General features: G+C 42.1%; 1 protein-coding gene across 2 annotated transcripts in view; it reads left to right on the top strand.

Annotated features, from left to right (window-relative positions):
- Positions 1–19,612, top strand: part of MEIS1 (Meis homeobox 1) — a 135,101-nt gene that overhangs the window by 55,655 nt on the left and 59,834 nt on the right. For both annotated transcript variants that reach the window (XM_083175751.1, XM_083175752.1), the window contains exon 8: positions 7,931–8,076. In XM_083175751.1, coding sequence (XP_083031877.1) covers positions 7,931–8,076 — 146 coding nt within the window. The remainder of the gene's footprint in view (positions 1–7,930; positions 8,077–19,612) is intronic.

Here is a 19,612-nt window from a genome sequence, read left to right as displayed (position 1 = left end):
TTTGTTTATATAGAGTAAGTGCTGCCAGGTTACTTTCTCTACTAAGAAATAAGTAAGGCAGACCAGTTCATATTTTTGTTTGTTTTCTTACTTAGTGCCTTGTTCGCTATGTTAAACAATACAAAAAAAATTGGTTCCCTAGAGAGAAAGTCAGACTACCCTTAGGCCTCACGGTAGTAAGAGCTGTGAAGTGTAGGAAATTCTAGTCCATGAGCAAGCACTCTAGCCGGACTGCATAGACGTATAAATGCACTATGCTTGCTCTCAGGTTGAAAGTCTCTTCTACAATGTACTACATGTTGCAGCTTCACTGCTTGGGGGCTGGCACACTGTGTTCTTTCCCAGGCACAAGGCACTATGGGGATAATTATTGTCATTATACTCCAAGTTGGTTGTATAAACTGTGTTTGTGACACCACAGTATTCCTATACCAGTAGTCGGACAATATTACTACACCCTAACTTTTTTTTTTTTGGTTCAGTTTAAAATCGTAAAAAAAAAAAATAATTGATGGCCATTTATAAAACTTTATAAAATTAGCTAAAATCTAAATTAAATTGGAATACTGAAAACAGGAAGATTTGAACCGGGTGTCTGTTTGGAACGGATCTCCCAAAGTGATAGGGACCAAGTTTGGTTCGGTCTTGATCCAGAAAATACATGTTCTCCAAGTTTTTTCTTTTTTACAAATTCCGGAGAGGTCCCTCTCTTTCGACCCCTGGTTATGCAGTCACTGACCACCAGGCAAATTGCCTTTTGGGGACCTGAACCAGGAAGCAGTTTTGTATCATTACACTACTTCCAACTCTTGGCCAGGGCGGGCTATTATCGGTGCCCATCTCCTGGCAAAAGGCAAAAAAGTTAATTTGCGAGGAAATATAAATTTTCACATTGCGAATTTATGTGAAAAATATTAATATAATTAATTTGTAAAAAATGCAGATTATGATAAATATACCGCTTATATTTTGTAAAGCCCCACAGACTACCGGAATAGTGATTGCTCCTCCCACATTTCACCCTCCTCCTAGTGAAAGGGGCGGGATGGGTACATGATGCCTTTTACTTTGCATTTTATGGATGTGCAATTAACAGCACTGATTAGGCTGTAAAAGGAGAACAGCGCTGTGCAGGTTACTCAGCATTACACACAGCCGGCACAGCAAATACAGAGCTGGTAAAAGCATGGTACTGTGGGTGGGTAAGAGTCATAGGGTCGACACTATGCAGATCAACATACATTAGGTCAACCACAAAAGGTCGACATGGCTTATTTCGACACATGAAAAAGGTCGGCATGTCTCAGGTTGACATGGTTGGAAGGTCGACAAAAGCTTTAGGTTGACAATGAAAATATTGACAGTCAAAAGGTCGACATGAGTTTTTCACTTTTTCTGAACCCGAATTTCGATTTAAGTCAACATGGACACCGTGTCATCGTATCGTGTCCACCAGCCATGCTTCTGGCACACTGTTATATTCTCCCTCCATGCCTCAGTGATGGCAGGGTATGAACAGGGCCGGCGCCACCACTAGGCAAATCTAGGCATTTGCCTAGGGCGCCGGCCACTGGAGGGCGGTATTTCGCCCCCCCCTTGCCACCCGGGTACCTGTCCTGCGGCGTATATGTGCGTAAAAGCTGGCGGCAGCGGGGGGTGCCTGCAGTCAATAAGAAATAACGAGCGCTATCCGCCGGGCTATGCGGAAGCGCTTCTGTTTTGGAAACACTGGCCGCACGCTGATTGGCTGAGATTCAGACAATCAGCGTGCGCCGTGCGGCCAGTGTTTCCAAAACAGAAGCGCTTCCGAATAGCCCGGCGGATAGCGTTTGTTATTTCTTATTGACTGCAGGGACCCCCCGCTGCCGCCTCCGCCGCCAGCTTTACAGCGCCGCAGGACAGGTACCCGGGAGGCAGACACCGGGGTGCCCCCACCCCGACTTGCCTGGGGCGCTCTGGTGCCTTGCACCGGCCCTGGGTATGAAACACTGCCTGGTATGGAAGCTCACGTCAAGCTTTTGACTGTCGACCTTCCCATTGTTGACCTAATGCTTGTGTCGACCTTCCGACCCTGTCGAGCTTAGCCAGGTCGACCTATTTCATGTGTCTACCTACGCCCTGTGGACCATTATTGATCAACCTAATATATATCGACGTTCATAGTGTCAACCTAGCAACAGTATCCCGCTGTGGTGCAGAGGAGGATTCTGATAGAATAGTAATATATGCTGCACACTGTTCCATGGATGCATCCAAGGTAGCGACCATGTGGACAGCTTTTACTGACATATGCATGTGCCTTATACCGTTCCAGAGGTATAAAATAATCTGCTCTTAGTTCAGTCCATTATGCTTTGCTGTGACAATTAAGCCCCAGTTTATGTAGTCATATGTGCTTTATTATGCTTCGGCAGCTGTGCATGTTCCAAAGCTTGGGGGCCCCCAACAAAGTGGCCCGTTTTTTTTTTTTCCATGGTGAAAATGACTGTGCACCACTTAACTCTTTAACACATTACTCTTTACAAGTTTTAAGCTCTTTTTACAATGCCTTATAAAAATGCCCTCAGTATGTTAATGGTCCTCTAAGGGATTGATCCCGCTTGGCAGTTTGCTTACAAGTCTTAAACCTCCTACTTACCCTATTTTCTTAAACTCACAGCTCTCTCTTGTCTCATTTTTTTTCTCTTCCCTTTTAACTTTGTCACGTTGATGGAGCTCTCATTTACGTGATGTCATAAATGAATTAAGTAGCCCGCTATCTACCGAGCAGTGTAAACAAATTCAGGGTATTAAAATAGTTTGGTTTTATTAAACAAACAGAAGGCAACCATTTTGTTGTTCGCTCTTTGACGCATATGTATATTGTACAGATCAGTCTTGTTATGTTGTGTATATTGTGTGTGTGTATATATATATATATATATATATATATATATATATATATATATCGGAGATACTTTTCATGCTATCCTGTATTACTTTCATAGTTGTGCTCTGTACAGTCAGCAGCTTTTCTATATTAGGGCCTCAATAATCTTGTTAGGTTACATAGTTCCTAGATCTGATAAGAAAAATACTGAAAACATTGTCACGACCTGGAAATTTATGTTACAACTTTGTGCCTCCCTCCTCTAAATACCAATGGACTGTGGGAAGGAAGGCTGCAGGAGGAGGGGGGGAGAGTCTTGACCTGCATGAGTGGGACCCCTGCTGACATGGCCAGTTTGACCCATTGAATGGCCTGAATTCTATAAATGCTGCTTTATCCTTTCTTGAAAGGAACAAGATAGCATGGCCTAAATGCCTGGGTGTGCTTAAATAGGCAACTATGGGACGTTTGATTTGAGCGTGTTTGAAATCTGAGCCCCCTGACAGCAAGGGAGGGTTCCACAGGTCACCTGCAGTACTCTATGGGAATAGGCCCTGGGTCTCCTAAGAAATTGCTCGTGGAGATCTTGCAAGACGCATTCCTTTCTTTGTCGGCTGGCCTTTTGCACTAGATCGCAGTCAATATTTTTTTTTTTTTTTAGCAACAAGTCTTGAATATTATTTGAAAGAGCAAATGGCATTGCTGAGAGGTTTGACAGTTTGGCACACCGAGGATAGTCTAGATAGCTTGGGAGCTCGAATGAGGGAGCCCAGCTATTCTCATGCTTGTTACAGGCTCAATGTTTTTTAAATAGTGTCTAGTTGCCGTGCAGAGTTCTTGTGCTCCGAGCAATTTGACAGGCAATGAGTCTGCTCCAGTGATCCTAAATCCTTTTAGACTAATTTGCGAGAGGGAGAGAAAAAAAAAAAAACCTACAAAAAAAAAAAAAAAAGCATGGCACCTCTCGGAGGCAGCGTTCAGAACCGAAAACAAGGTATTGCCAATTAAAGGACCGTTTCAAAACAATCATATCAAGACAAATTACCTTTAAGCCCGCTGATAATGCCATGCAGCACCTAACGAGAGGCACTCTCCGCAGAGATGCGACAGGAGGGCACCCAGCTCATCAGGGATTCAGACCGAGGTAAGCGCCAGGCAGATCTGTGCATTGCTAATGTTGCATATGGGCAGCGCAAATGCAAAAATATGAGCATACTTGGTCCAGAATTGCCACAGGCCATTAAGAAGAGCCTCTGGCCTCCTGGCCTACTAGTTAATTGCCACACAGACTTCATGACACATGGGCAGATGATATGACATTTTCAGTTTCTGTCACTAGCAAACGCCACAACACGGCTAGCACTAGTTGCTAAGAAGCTGTCAGGAAACATTAGCAGCTGGCCAAAGTTGCCCTGTGGCACTACCTCATGGCATGAGCAAATCGTGTAGAAATCACCCAGTGGAGCCTACTGTTATACTAATGAGGGCCTATGCCTGTGCATGGGCTAGCATCATTTTTGTGATTATTTCCACCTTTTCAGTTCGCCTTCCTAATTTGCCTTCATTTGGCAGCAGGGGAAGTCAAATCCAGGACTGAAGCCTCTGACATTTTCTGCCTCTCTTCCTTGTCTTGCTTTGCAAATGTGGTTCCTAGCTGTTACCATGCGGTTGCTATATCATTGCACCTCCAGGTTACATTCTGGAGAGCGGCATACAACTCCGGCACGCTCTTACGATGACAGGGCATGTTCCGCAACCAGAGCTGTGCTGGCTAGTCCGACTCCTTATACATCTGGAGCATTACTGGGTTTAAGATGAGCGAGGTGATGCTCCAGTCCCTAATCTAACGATCTACTATTATCAAAACAGCTCCCGACAAAATATTCCTCTTTGCTGTTTGCTTTTCCTTCCCTCTGTTTCTCTAACTCGGCGTTGGACAAGAGCTGGGTTTATTGTTTTAGCTTTTCTGAACACGCATCAGTATTTACACTGGATTCAACGCATTTGCTTCCAATGAAAATCTTGTCTTAGATTACAGCTCAGCAGTGTAGTTTCCCTCCCAGATGGGAGCGGAGTAGCACTATTTGCCTAAAAACAGTAGGAAGAACAAACTATGCATTAAGCCTGGGCTGTTTTTGGCTTGACCTAATGATGTAACAGAAACCTTTTATTTGGGATAGGTCACTGCCAGAGATTGAAGGAGGGGATCTGGCTTCAGCTTGAAAGGTTTTCTTCATTGTATTTACATAAGTCTTCACTTACAAAAATTCTGTGCTTAATGCTTCTGCTTTCATAAAGGAGAAATAAACAGGAAAGCTTCTGGTGAGTGTTATACACGGAACGCAGACAGGTTTTCCTCTCCTAATGGAGTATATAATTCAGGTGCCCTTAAGGCATGCTTTCAGGAATTCTTTTGCCTGAGGTAATGGGAATCTAAGGCTGTTTTAAGGCCTCGATTATCTATTGATGCACAAAGCTTCATGAAAAGTCACCTCTTGCAGATTTTTAGTAGATATTTCCATAAATAATCAATTGGCGTCTTTATTATTATTACAGGACCGGGCTTGGCGATTTCCCATTTCTAATATCATTTCAGATTTGGAAGCTAACCCGACAGGGCCGGAATGATGGCGTGAAGTAAATTAAAATTAAAAAGAAAGAAAGAAATGTTTTGCTTTTTAATCAACAAATGTATATTTCTCTTCAGATGGCTCCTCTTTAGCATATAAAGTAGATTGGCTCATTGAAATGTTAAGCGCAGATGATTTGTTGCTACGGATCTGTGACTCTTTGATGCTGTTTTAGATTTTTCATGGTTTTACAGAGAAGAATAGGAAAATCCCAGCACAAACAGTTCAGGTTTGAGGAAAGATTCACTTTTAGAAAAGTCTTTGTTAAGGTTCCACCAGGCTTATAGAGCATCAACCAAATTTTTTTTTTTTGTATATAGGTCAGGCAAAAATGACTTACTCATACCTCCCAACTTCTGTCCGTATGAAATAGGGACACTCGCACGGCGAAGCCGCGCGAGCGCCCGAAAAGGGGGCGGGGCGTATGCAAATGAGGACGCGGCTTATGCTAATTAGCCGCAACCTCATTTTCATACGAGAATAGACGCTGTGCGCATGCGCACAGCGTCTATTCTACTAGATTGGGGGTCTCCCAACTGTCACCCCCCCGCAGCGGGACAATGCCTGCCGCGGGTGGGACAGCGGGACAGGACCCGAAAATCCGGACTGTCCCTCTAAAATCGTGACAGTTGGGAGGTATGCTTACTGGTAATTTGGCAAATGTTACTACATGGTAGTTATGGGATCAGTGCTGCATTGCGACAGGTGTTTGTATATGATGTTGTTTATATATCATTGGCGGGTTTTTCAGGGTTCTTTCCAATCAATTGAGATTGAAGCGATAAAAATGTTGTGGTAGATGATCGTACATGTTTGAATTAATTGAGTAGTATGATGTAGGGCTAAATAAAGACATAACTGGGAAAAATTGAATACAATACAAATAACTTTTTGCTTGACAAAGGAAGCTATAGTTACCAGAGGGATGTGTGTGTTCAATGGTCTAAGACGGGGGTTCTCAAACTCTGTTCTCAGGACCCCACACCATTCACGTTTTCCAGGTCACCTGATAGGTGCACTCATTACTGATCGATACTCTGAGGAGACGTACAAAACTGTGTGGGATCCCGATGGCTGAGTTTGAGAACCTATGGTCTAAGATAAACAGAAAAAATAGATGCTGATTGGTTTGTACTTTATCTCTTTCCAAGCTTTGCTAAATCCCCCTACATTCAAAACTTTGGGACAAAATAGCTGTTTTCCCATGCTTGGCTCATGGACACTAGAATATTAGAAAAATGGGGCCTACTCATGGGGTGATTTTAGCCCAATTTTTAAGCAATCTTAAGGCCAATACACACTGGGCGATTTTGAGTTGAAAGCTGCTCAAAACAACAAGAAAGCAAAGTGGCTTTCAGCTCAAAGCCGCCCAGTGTGTATGGCCCGGCGGTGAGCGTTGAAGTGCACTCCCCCTTCATCGCCCGGAAAGCCATTCATCTGCGGGTATTACCAGCGGTTATCGCTGTCCATACACACTGGACCCTTTAGATATTAAGCACAGATGGCTCTGTGTGTATACCCATGAGCGCCAGCGATGCATGGGCCTGTGTGTCACCATTGCCTGAGTAGATTTATACTGAATGCACTTGCATGTGTGCATCGTATGTGTGTTAGCGATGTACGTTGAGCGATCAGGTTCTTAAGTACCTCGTTTAGCACAGAGGCTCCATCTCCCCGTGTGTATGGGGCTTAAGACTTATTGAGGGTAACTAAGTAGGAGTTTCTCTTTCCTTATTGTTGGCAGAGCATCTGAAGACTTTATAACATCCTAATGTTCACTGCATGAAATGCATTAAATGATCAACATGGTATAATTTTACATATTTTATAAACTGTATGTTGAATAAATTGGTCTTGTCTAAATAGAGCAAACCTGCTAGCAATTTAATGCTAAATACGTTTAAACGTAACCACTAGAGGCGCTGTTTAATTTGAATTCTCGGATGATTTTTGAAATTGTGCCTCAGCTACAAAAGAAATATTGATGCTTCCATTCATTGTATTCGAGACAATTATATAAGAATACTTTGGTGAGAAGGAAAAATAAATCCATTTTATGAGCAGGATATCTTTTTACCATGTAGCCAAGTGACTTTTAGGGTGGATATGCGAACCGACCTAAGAATAACAAGTCACAGTTGAAAGAACCTGATTGGATAGTCAGTCACAGTCTTTATTTTGTTTCTCAACCAGTTTGCTGCAATTACCGTATAAAGCATTCCATATGACATGTGGTGGGCATTCATGTTAGTTTGATAACCATAGAGTTTTACTACATTCATTTTTTTAAGTTTCGACATTGCCACCAACAATATTCAGTATTTAAGTTCTATCTTTTTGTGACTAAGATCCTAGATTGTATTTAATATGAAATGTTGGCTTCACCCAAAGAAAAAAGTAACTAAGTTATACATAATTTATATTTTTGTAGGTGACGGTTTGGACAACAGTGTTGCCTCACCAAGCACGGGGGATGACGATGACCCAGACAAAGACAAAAAACGTCATAAAAAGCGCGGTATCTTTCCCAAAGTGGCAACAAACATCATGAGGGCATGGCTCTTCCAACATCTAACGGTGAGTTCACTCATAGTGAATCTTTATCAAAGCTTCATCGGTCCCAATGTCATTTTAATGTGTGGTAAACTTATAACAATACGAATTGCTTTCTTGGAACTTTTTGGCTCAAAACATCTTGTCAGTTTATTTATTTATTTATACCCAAAACATGTCTTAGACCCAAACATATATTTTGTAATTTCAACATGGTAACGCAGTGCTACTTTGTCAGATGAATCATTACCTGGCCTTAGGGGAAAATAAAGTTGTTTTGTTTGTTTGCTCTCTATAAACAGACACGGCACCTTCTCCAACTTCAATTTGTGTTACCTTCATAAGAAGGAGGTGGAGATTGCACTGTCATTTTCCATGCATTTGCCTGTGCTTTTGCTAAAGCTTTTGGCATGGGAAGCAGTTACAAGATCAGTACTGAAATGCAGTGTCTGCAAGTCGACAAGGTTAACATGCATCTTACAGCATGTCAACAGGATCTTCAATACAACTTTAAACATGCTGCTTTACTGAGTCCGCACACAGACCCTCTCCTCTCAGGGTGGGATACATTAATATACATCGCCGCCCTTCGCCGCACCCCTGCCGCGATGCCAGTGCATATGTACTAACATGCGGCTGGCATCGTGGTGTGGTGACGGAGGGCCCCCCCCCGCGATACCTGTACTGTGGTGTGCGGGGGGGCTCCGTCACCTCCCAGCCGCCTACAGCTCCCCTGCAGCCAGGACAGCTCAGCATGGCTGGCCCCGGCGCCTCCTCCTCCCCCTGCAGCCGGAAGGACGTCCGGCTGCTTCACTAGGGGGAGGAGGGGTTTTCCTTCAGGGTCCAAGAGGACCTGCAGGAAGGTAAGCCGGAGGGAGGGGTTGCTGCGAAAATAACCTTATAGGCTTCTATAAGGTATCGCCACCCAAAGGTGGCGATAACCTGCCTGGCGGTATCGGTGCGGCTGGGTTTTAATACATATGAAAATGCGGTATAACAGGGGTTTTACCGCATTTTCAGCTTAGTACATCTCGCCCTAACTTTGTTGACATGCCGGTGCCTGCATTCCGCAATGTACATTCTCATGCACCAACAATGGGGTACATTTACTAAGATGGGAGTTCTGTTGAAGATGGGATGTTGCCCTTAGCAACCAATCAATCAGATTCTACTTATTTATTTAGCATCTTCTAGAAGATACTAGATAGAATCTGATTGGTTGCTATGGGCAACATCCCGTTGTCAAGAGAACTCCAATCTCTGTAAATTAATTCACCTCAAACGGTGCAGGATTCTAACAATAGCTGATGCAAGCAGGGAACATGATGAAGGCCGATCTGCACATGCCAAGAAAACATGCTAAATGCATATGCAGCAATACAGATTTGCCATATGCTGTCCATCACACCAACTTTCAGTTGGAGAGGCGGGACAGGGGAGGGAATTGTAATTTAGGCAGAGTTTGTGTTTTTGATGCAGAGCAGGACATGGGCCCATATACTAATTGGGTATGCATCGCCGATGATATGTGCTTTCTTCATTGTTTGTTTTTGTGTTTTTGTGCGTCTTTTAATGAACGCGATATAGAGTTGTTTCTGTTGTGTTAAGCAGTTCAATGTTTTTTTGAATCCTAATAGCAAATGTGTATTTCACAGGCAAAACACATGGTTGAAAAGTTAAACATAAGAATAAGTGCACCGACTACTTTCTTCAAAATCCAGAACATTTTTGTTTTTTTGACAAGTAATAGAATACTAGTTTTATTGTATGTAATATTTAAAGATGTAAATTTGTCTTAACGTATCTGACATTATAGGGAATATATATTCAATTATCGGTGTCGGAAAATCTGCAACTTTGGGGTACCAAAAAAAACATTGGTTCTGCACCCGAGTGATGACTTCACAGTGCCAGCTCCTTCTCAGTGACAGCAGCCAGGTACTGCAATGTAACATTAAGTGCAGCACTGGCTCCTGTCCTTGCCTTGTTGCTAGCATTGCAGCTAAGTCACTCTCCAGGGGAAGCCACATCTGATGGACCCCCACAATGATGAAAGCTGGAATTTGGGTTACGAGGCTATGCTTCCAACCCATGAGGTCATGCCATCTTTTAAATGTACTGCCACGTAGCACGTGTCCCGTCGGTTGGGGATGCCGCCGAACACACTACTGATATGAAATAACACCACTATATGTGATCTCATTAATTTTATCGGGTGCCGGACGGGGTCCCGACAGTCGGGATCCTGACAGGCATTCACCCGACATCGGGATCCCGACTGTCAAAACACAGACACCCGGGTTCCTGACGGCCACCCGCTATTTTCCCTCGTGGGGGTCCACAACCCCCATAGAGGGAGAATAGAATAGGTGGCTCGCGTAGCGAGCCACCGTGCCCCCAAGGGGTATAGTTGCGCTCACCATTCTGTTTGAGTCCGGCCAGTCGGGATCCCGACATCGGGATATGACTGTTGGGATCCTGACTGTCGGACCCCTATACCACACCCAATTTTATCCTCTGTCATTTTTTATTTCATAGCCTTTGTGGCTTCCTGCAGTATCATTTAAATAGACTTCCTTACTAAGTCAAATTAATGCTCATCACAGTCAGCTAATTACGAGCCACAGAACAACCCCAGTTATTTTGCCAGTTCGTCTAATGTACATAAGACAACACAGCTAAAATGTTATTGCCCAAACATGGCATCCTCAATGCTAGGGGCAGTCTAGGGGCCAGATGTATCAAACTTCAGAAAGTGATAAAATGGAGAGTTATAAACAGCCAGCCAATCATCTCCTAACTCCCATGGCTAGGTTTGAAAAATGACAGGCAGGAGCTGATTGGCTGGCTGTTTATCACTCTCTACTTTATCACTTTTTGAAGCTTGATACATCTTACATCTAGCCGTAGAGAGGAGAATTTGAGCACTTGGGGCACATCCTGTAATACGCATGCGCAGATCACTGGGAAAGTGGCCCCGTTGACAGTTTCCCGCCAATTTCTCTAATGACAATGCACCCATTATAAATACGCCTGTGCTCCGCGCAGTATAAGCAGCTGGTGCCTTCTTCACGTTGTGAAAGCTTGAAGAAACAAATAATATAAAATCTCACCACATGCGGAATAAAACAGTATCTAGGAAAGTTTTAACAGCCTCATAAAACAAGATCCTACTCTGTTCTAGGGGGCTGTTTTAAAATGTTTGTTTAACAAATGGCATTAATTGAATAAGAACAAATCTGAGTCCCTGTTTACATAATAACTTACCATTAAATACATGGCACAATTTAGACGAAAATTTCGGATAACACAACTTGTATAATAAACACTCTAAACTTATTTGCATTATTATCACTATATAAATGTTTACTTAAGGTAATAGTTAGAATGATGCCGCTCACTTCCTGCATCCACAGGAAAATAACAATGTGCTACAATTTCTTCCTGTACGCTCCCTGGAGGCTGATAAAGCTTAGTACATTGTTTGAATTGGTTCAGAGTGGTTCATTGAATGTACAGGTATTGCTGATTCAAAGATATTTCATGTAGTCAATGAACCAAATACTGATTGAAGTCGTGAACCACACAAGTGTTTATTCTTAGAAAGAAGTGGTGGCGTAAAGCTTATCTTTACTAACCTCATTCTATTTGTTAATGTCCTTCATTATTTATTGAAATATACAGCATGATTACATGTAGTTGTGTAGCTGTAAGAAAGACAGAGATTGGAAAGGACTAAATTTGTATGTTATGTGTAACATAAATAGAAAAATATAAAGATTTCCATAATACAGAATACAGTGTTAATTTGATATATTCCCACTTCTGATAACACACACACACACACACACACACACACACACACATAGCTGTCCCTTTGTGGGGCAGAGGGCTGCATGCCACCCATCATGTATAAGGGTGAATTCTGCCCATCAAAAAAAAAAAGTCCTGAATGTGATCAACCATACAAAGGGGCCACATGCGGCCCATCCTTTAGATGGGTGAATACCATCCATCATGCAGAGGGATGAATGTGGTCTATCATGCAGATGGCCGCATGCCATAGATCATGAAGAAGGATAAATGCCTCCCATCATTCAGAAGGCCCAATGCTACCCATTATACAATTGGCTGAATGTGGTCCCACATTCAGAGGGCCAAGTCCAACCCATAATGCAAAGGGCCGAGTTCCAGCCCATCATGCAGGGTTGAGTCCCAGCCCATTACACAGAGAGCCAAGTCCCAGCCCATTACACAGAGAGCCAAGTCCCAGCCCATCACTCAGAGGGCGGAATACAAGCCCACACCTCATTCAGAGAAACAAATGCAGCCCATAATGCCACCCATCTTAAGCTTTATCATGGTTCACAGCTTTTCTGAGATACATCATAGCTCTACTATAATTCGAGATGTAGGTTTATTAATGGTATCCAGTCCAAGACTGTACCAAGGGCAGTGTGGTTGGTGCAGACATCTTGGACGCAAAGCCAATGAGTTGGCATTGCTGCTTCCCCAGTGGATCCCATGCCCAGCTTATGGTACACTTGGCTGGGGAGGCATTTGCCATTTACTTTGATCCTGGAGGAGTTGTGATTGGATTGTCTGCCTTACACACAATCCATGGTTATGTGTCCTTTCATTTGGACTGATAACTTCAATTTCTGGCAGAATATCATTGAGACTATTCGTACATACTTTGTTGTGCTGATGATAAGAGATCAGGGTATTGTTTAAAAAGTATTCCACACAAAGAGCCACGATAATATTGTTCAGCGTCAGTTTTAGCAGCTGTACCACCATGTGCGTATACACACACAAACACACACACACCTACACTAACAACTGGTTTCTTAGGAACCTGGCAACTGCTTAACCAGTTGTTAGTGTAGGACTTGCAGTGAAATGGGGTCCCTTGGCCCCCATCCCTTGGCTGCAAGCTTAAATACATTGATCAATTCATGAACTAAAACCCCATTATTTATTTAATTGATATTTGAATGTTAAGGTGAGTCAGTTTGTTGTAGTGAGTGCTGGGCCCCCTGTATTTGTATTTACTAGAGTGTGTGGTCACAGGCCACTGCACCCCAACCTGGGAAGTATGGGTGCTGTTTGCACCCCATTCGTAGGAGTGTGTTGGTACTTCTGTATATATATATATATAATAAATATATATATATATATATATATATATATATATATATATATATATATAATCCTGCACTATTGTATAAATGCAAGAAGTCTTCTAAATGTCATGAAAAAAACCACTCTAGTACCGACGATGACCTTCAGGTTGCTCATTTCCTCCCAGTTATTGCCCTGAGAGGTTAAATTCAGGTCTTCTTAGAAGCAGTAACTGCCATGAAATTCTCTCCCCATTTGTCACTATTACTTAGTCGATCAGGGGAGAGTTTCAAATAACTATACATTATGCAGAGCCCTTAATTGACACTACCTGATTTCCAACTTAGTATGATAAAACCATGCAAAATGCAAATCTGGGCACTTTCATGTCATGCCACATTATGTTTTATTATTTTCAGTATCCTTTTACTAAAGCCATAAGGCGACCCTTTGAAAATTTTCTGCAGATTATTTCAGGGGAAACAGTTCCCAGTACAGATGCGTCCTGCAGTCACTTTCCAGTAACTAAAGATTTCATCTAAACTGGAAACTGTTGGAGAAATTTGAGCATTTGATGGTCCCCATGTACTATATTTACACTGCTAAAATTTGTGTTGATAAATTTCTTTATAACTTTAGTTTGTGTATATTTATTGTCACATTAAAAATTTGTTAGAATAACAGCAACAGTCGTGTTCTCAGATAAGGGAACATTCAAATACATACAATATGTTTTTGTGCCCATTTATAAGAGAAAGGAGAAGTTTAAACAAGAACTGGACGTGTCCTCATGCAAACCAAATATATAAATAATATTATTATTATTATTACCAGGTATTAATATAGCTCACACATATTCCGCAGTGCTTTACAGAGAATAGTTGAACACTCACATCAGTCCCTGCCCCAATGGAGCTTACAATCTTTATTCCCTACCACATGTACATGCACACACTGACATTCTAGGGTTAATTTCTTGTTGGGAGCCAATTAACCTACCAGTATATTTTTGTATTGTGGGAGGAAACCGGAGTACCCGGAGGAAACCCACACAAAGTACGGGGAGAATATACAATCTCCGCACAGTTAGCCATGGTTGGAATCAAAACCATGACTTCAGTGCTGTGAGGCAGTAATGCTAACCATTACACCGTCCATGGCATATAACCTGGAATACTCAGTGTGGCTGAGATGCTCTAAGTCTCTTTCTTTCAGGTTTGCATCATAACCTGCTAGAAGCCATGATTTTCAGGCCAGATTGGCCTATTAGAGGCCATCAATGATTGGCAATACTATGGTGGATCGGCGGACATTAAGCATTTAAAAAGGTCCAAATTCTGTGATTAGGATTTTTACACGTGTTTAACATCAACACGACTGTCAGGGGATAAAGGGATTTCCCCAAATGCACCACAGGAGTATGGGCCCCTTTATGTGTGAATCACGGAGGCAGGGAAATGTCACATAAAGTGTATTGCAGACACTGGGCTGTGAATTTAACTGAACAGTAATCTGTTTCAAACAGATATAGAGTAGTGTTGCAGATTCAGCACAACAGAATTTGGTGTGAGAAAAAGTGGCGAGTGCTGCATCGTACCACTCTGGAAGCAGACTTTGTTGCACACAGATGTACAAATGTCACACATTAGATTGCACGTTTTAAACAAGAAAGATACTCAGTACAGCTGAGTTACCCGGGAGGGGGGATATATGGTACATCTGTAGCCACACTGTAAATACTATGCTGGAAGAAACAAAAGCATTATGGAAATAAACAAATTAGAGACACACACACACACACACACACACACATATGATGCAGGCACACACCCACACACAATGTACATACACATTGCAGACTCACAAATTACAGATCTACACCCAACTGAGTGGTGCAGTATTATTCTTCCCTTAATTACAGCTTTTTAATTGCTTGTTCATATACTCTTATTTACGAACACTGTATACTGGACAATAGGCCTGATTATGACCCACTAAACTCCCATGACACACCCGCTACATTCCCATGACACACCTACTACACTCCCATGACACACCCTCTACACTCCCATGGAGCACTCACTACACTCCCATGACACACCCACGAGGGTCACTGCCCAGTTACCGCTTTTCTTCTATTCCTTCTATCTGGGGCTATTCATAGCTTTTTCTTGTATAATTAATTTGATTGTATTTGTTTGCAGTATTACTTTACACACATACAGTACTTTGCATGTTGCAGTGCAGGTGGAGCAGATGTAATATGTGCAGGGAGCATTAGATATGTGTGGAGTGTGTTCAAACGGAAATCTAGATTACAGTGTAAACATCAAGCTGTCCAACATTTCTGGTATACATGCAAAAACTTCCAGTATTTACTCTGCATTGGAAAAAAATATAAGTGCATTTGTTCCCCTTGCATTGCCATATGGTTTGTTCCAGATACAAAGTTACTTGCTTTTATTGCTAAACATGACTATGTTTCAGTACAAGCCAATAAGGCCTCGTGTAATTACAAGAACAGTTGGGTTAATAGTCCTTCAACATTGAAGTTCATGCCGAGTAATCCAAGTCTAAAGTAAAGGTCGACATTATAAAAAGTGTTAAAACAACCACATAAAACATTTTATGACTATCATTTTATAAAGGTTTAAGTTGAATAAATTATGTTCTTACCCTTTAAAGGTTCAAGTGTTTGTTGGCAAATAACGCACAATTTCAATTACCAGACAATATATGGCAATTTCAACGAGGGGAAAAAAACTATCAATAGCTAATGCTTTCCAAGACTTTCTCCTTGAGTTGGATGGTTATCAAATGCAGAATCCAGAATTACAGTGCTGCCTAGAAAGACTTTTGCAGGATACAGAGCTTTTGCCTATTTATTAAAGCCCTCTAGTCAAGAAGAAGAAGACTATTACCATTTATCACAAGTGTTTACTAGGGATATTCTGCTGTGCATGTCCTTGCAGTGTATGGGAAAAAGATTTATTTGGACAACTGTAGCACAACTGGGTTTGATCCAATTTGTTGATTGTATCTATAATGGGTGCAGTCTGGACCTCCTGGGACTCAGGGGGCCAACCGCCAGCCCCCGCCAGCCGATAGGAGGGGACACATGCGCACAAGATGCTCGGGTGCCCCCTTCCAATGGAGCTCCCCGCTGGTCCCCGCCAATCGCCCCCACCTCCCCGCTTCCTCCCCTAACCCTGCCCATCTCCGTGAACCGGAGACGAGCAGGGTTTGCGTCCCCCGCCTCCCGGAAACTGGGACGTGCGTGCATGAGAGACGCTTGGGCGTCCCAGTCAGTTGGAGCGCCGGCTCGCCAGCAGGGGCATTCTGGTGAGCCCTGTTGGTGGCTGAGAGGCGCTCCATCTGTATGTCAACATACGTAGACATGGACACCGTGTAAGTGTACAATGTTCCCTCATCAGGTACGAAAATATTCTCCCTCTATGTCCACTTGTATAGTAAAGAATTGAAAAACACCTTTTCTGGGGAAAAAAACCTTTCCCATGCCAACCTATTGCTTGTGTCAATATTTTGACCATGTCGACCCAAGGCAAGGCGACCTTTTTAATGTGTCGACCTATGGCCCATCTACCAATAGTGATCGAGCTATTGACTGTCGACCTGACGACCGTATCCCCTTTATATCCTACTTTTAAAGACTGAGAATTAAGAAAGGGCTGGCACCTTTTGCAACCTAGGATCATTAGCACAAAGCCTATTTGTTCCCATAACAATAATGGGTTACTGAGCATTAGCTGTGCAATGAGGAATACAAAGAGGTTCACAAAGCACAACCTGTGCAGTCTCATACACCCGACACAAAACCTTGCATAGTAATTCTGGTCTTATGTACTATAGATGCTGAAGCAACCTTGGAATGTCCCGTCAGCATTAAAACAGCAAAGCAATTTTCATTCTTTTACGCTTTTTTATACTTTCAATGAAAGCACTTAAGTGCTTTAACAGTTATTTTACTTTCAAGTTTGAACAACGTTCAGCTTTTTTTTCTTCCCAGTGTGAAAGTGCATGTTTTTCTCACCTTACGCACAAAAGCCTGTAAGAGTCGGGATAGTCAGACAACCTTTAAAAGATACACAGTGCCACAGAGCCCTTTGTCTGGAATGGTATGATTATGATCTACAATTGCCCGCCTCATTTGCAAGCGTTTTTTTTTTTTTTTTCACTTCTTTCTTGTTTAATTTAACAAGAAATGAGTAGTAAATGAAAGCTGCTGTCTGAAATCCCACTGCGAGCCTATTTTGCACTTGGCTCCCCTGTGAAAGGCAATTTGTGAAATTATGTGATAGAGTAATTAGTTGAAACCAGGCCTCCTGATTGTTGCTGTGCTTGGGTCTGTAAAAAAAAAAATGATTGAGATAAAATAACGGATTATTACCCAGGCAAGTTGGCTCAAAGCTTCCTGCTTTATTTGTAAACAGAATATTTAGTGACCACATAGGAAGCTGCTATAATCACTAGCTCGTAAAGAAACCACAGCAGTGCCTTTAGATTTATATCGAGCGCGCATGTAAAATTTAAGCTCAGAAGCCAGCCTCCCTGTTAATGTAATTAGGGTCTAATTTACCACCCTTCGCACACAGATGTAATAAGACCTTCATATCTATTCAATCTGTAAGTACATTATAGAATACCTCAGTGCAGTACTTACCCGGCAAAAAACAGGTGTGAACCCTTTTATTATTCATTATTACACGATAAACACATTGTATTTCTTGGGAAATATTAACAGGGATCGGAAGAAAAACATTGGCTGCGCACAGGGTGGTAATGGACAGTTACCCTTTATGTGATCATGCATTTGTCAATGGTTAAGTAAATTAAAGCAAAGGCAGGGGAAATCAATAGGCTTGCAGGGCATTGGTTTTGCCTCATAGACTTGAGGACAGAATGACAGATGTGGTGCATATGAACCATTTAGGTATTGAGCTGGCTGCCGGAGCAGGCCAAGAAATATTGTGCAATATTGTACATAGCTGCAACGGAAATTAGCGCACTGTGATTAAAACTGTATTCTGTGTTGCAAATATGTCCACAGGGGTATTAATGTTTATAATGTTCATTTGATAAAAGACAATTTAACTATGTAGTACCATACTTTCCTGTGGTCCTGCTTTAGTTTCTTTAAGAAGTCCAGATTTGCAGGGCGGTGTTTTGCCTACAAGTGGTTATTTCTGGGTGGGTCACAGTGGGATTCAGGTGGAACGTGGCTTTAGAAGGGAAATCGGATGTGATATGACAATTGACTACAGCCCAGAGAGTCCTGAAGTCATATTCGAAGGATTTATATATATGTAATGGTTATTCTTTCAATATGTGCACTCAGTATAGTACAGGCAGCTCATCTTATCATCTATATACTGTAGTATAAAGGACCGCTGATAGAAATGACATCATCATAGCTGCTGCACATGCAAGCATCTCAGACGAAACATATATGGTGTATGCCCTGATTCCCACAGTGAGTACATTGTTCATCAGGCATGTCCAAACGATGGCCCTCCAGCTGTTGTGAAACTACAAGCCCCATCATGCCTTGCCAGAGCTTTGCAATTAGGGAATGCTAAAACTATGGCAAGGCATGCTGGGATACGTAGTTTCACAACATCTGGAGGGCCACAGTTTGGATATGCCTGTTGTACATGCTTGTCTCAGCTGCAGTGATGTGTCAGACCACCTGCAGTAGAGGACCAGATACAGAGGTTAAGTAAAACGTATCAGCATGTGAAAAGGTTATAGGGCACAAAGCAGGGGTTTAAATGATGATCAACCAGATTCCAAGTGCAATTATTAGTAACAAAATGGATGGTTTATTTGTATTGGTCATAATAATTCACCCTAGAAAATAAAATATTTTAGAGATTTCTCTATAGATTGGGAAACTCATGTATCAGTAAAGCTGGCCATACATCTACAGATTTATTGTCAGATCTGTCTGGTTGGAACAACAACCTGGTAGTATCTGAATGACCGGTTTTGGCAGTTTTCCAGCATTTCAAAGCAAATGGTCAACCGTCATTTGCTCTCATCCATTACCAGGATTTTGTTCCAACCAGCCAGATCGGACAATGAATCTGTAGATGTATGGTCAGCTTAAGATGACTATAATATCCTCTACTGTTGCCCAATTTGATTATCCAGCATATTACAGCTGACACTCAAGGCTCATTTGGTTATAGACAATTTAATAACAATACAATACTATAAAAATAAAGTCTATAAAAAGGAGATCAGCTTGGTTTTCAGGATTCCTGTTTAGCAATATATATACGTAGCAGTAGGGTTAGATTTCTATGTCTGCTTACTGTGGCAATTGAAAACCACCTTTCATTCATCCAAATCTCGCCAGAGCAGTGGAGTGGTACTTACCAATTACCCTGTGGTATTGGTCCGGAGCGGTACACAC

This window comes from Crinia signifera, chromosome 3 (assembly GCF_055691185.1).
Source record: "Crinia signifera chromosome 3, ASM5569118v1, whole genome shotgun sequence".
In the NCBI taxonomy this organism is placed as follows: Eukaryota; Metazoa; Chordata; class Amphibia; order Anura; family Myobatrachidae; genus Crinia; species Crinia signifera.
This window is presented reverse-complemented; position numbering and strand designations above follow the sequence as displayed.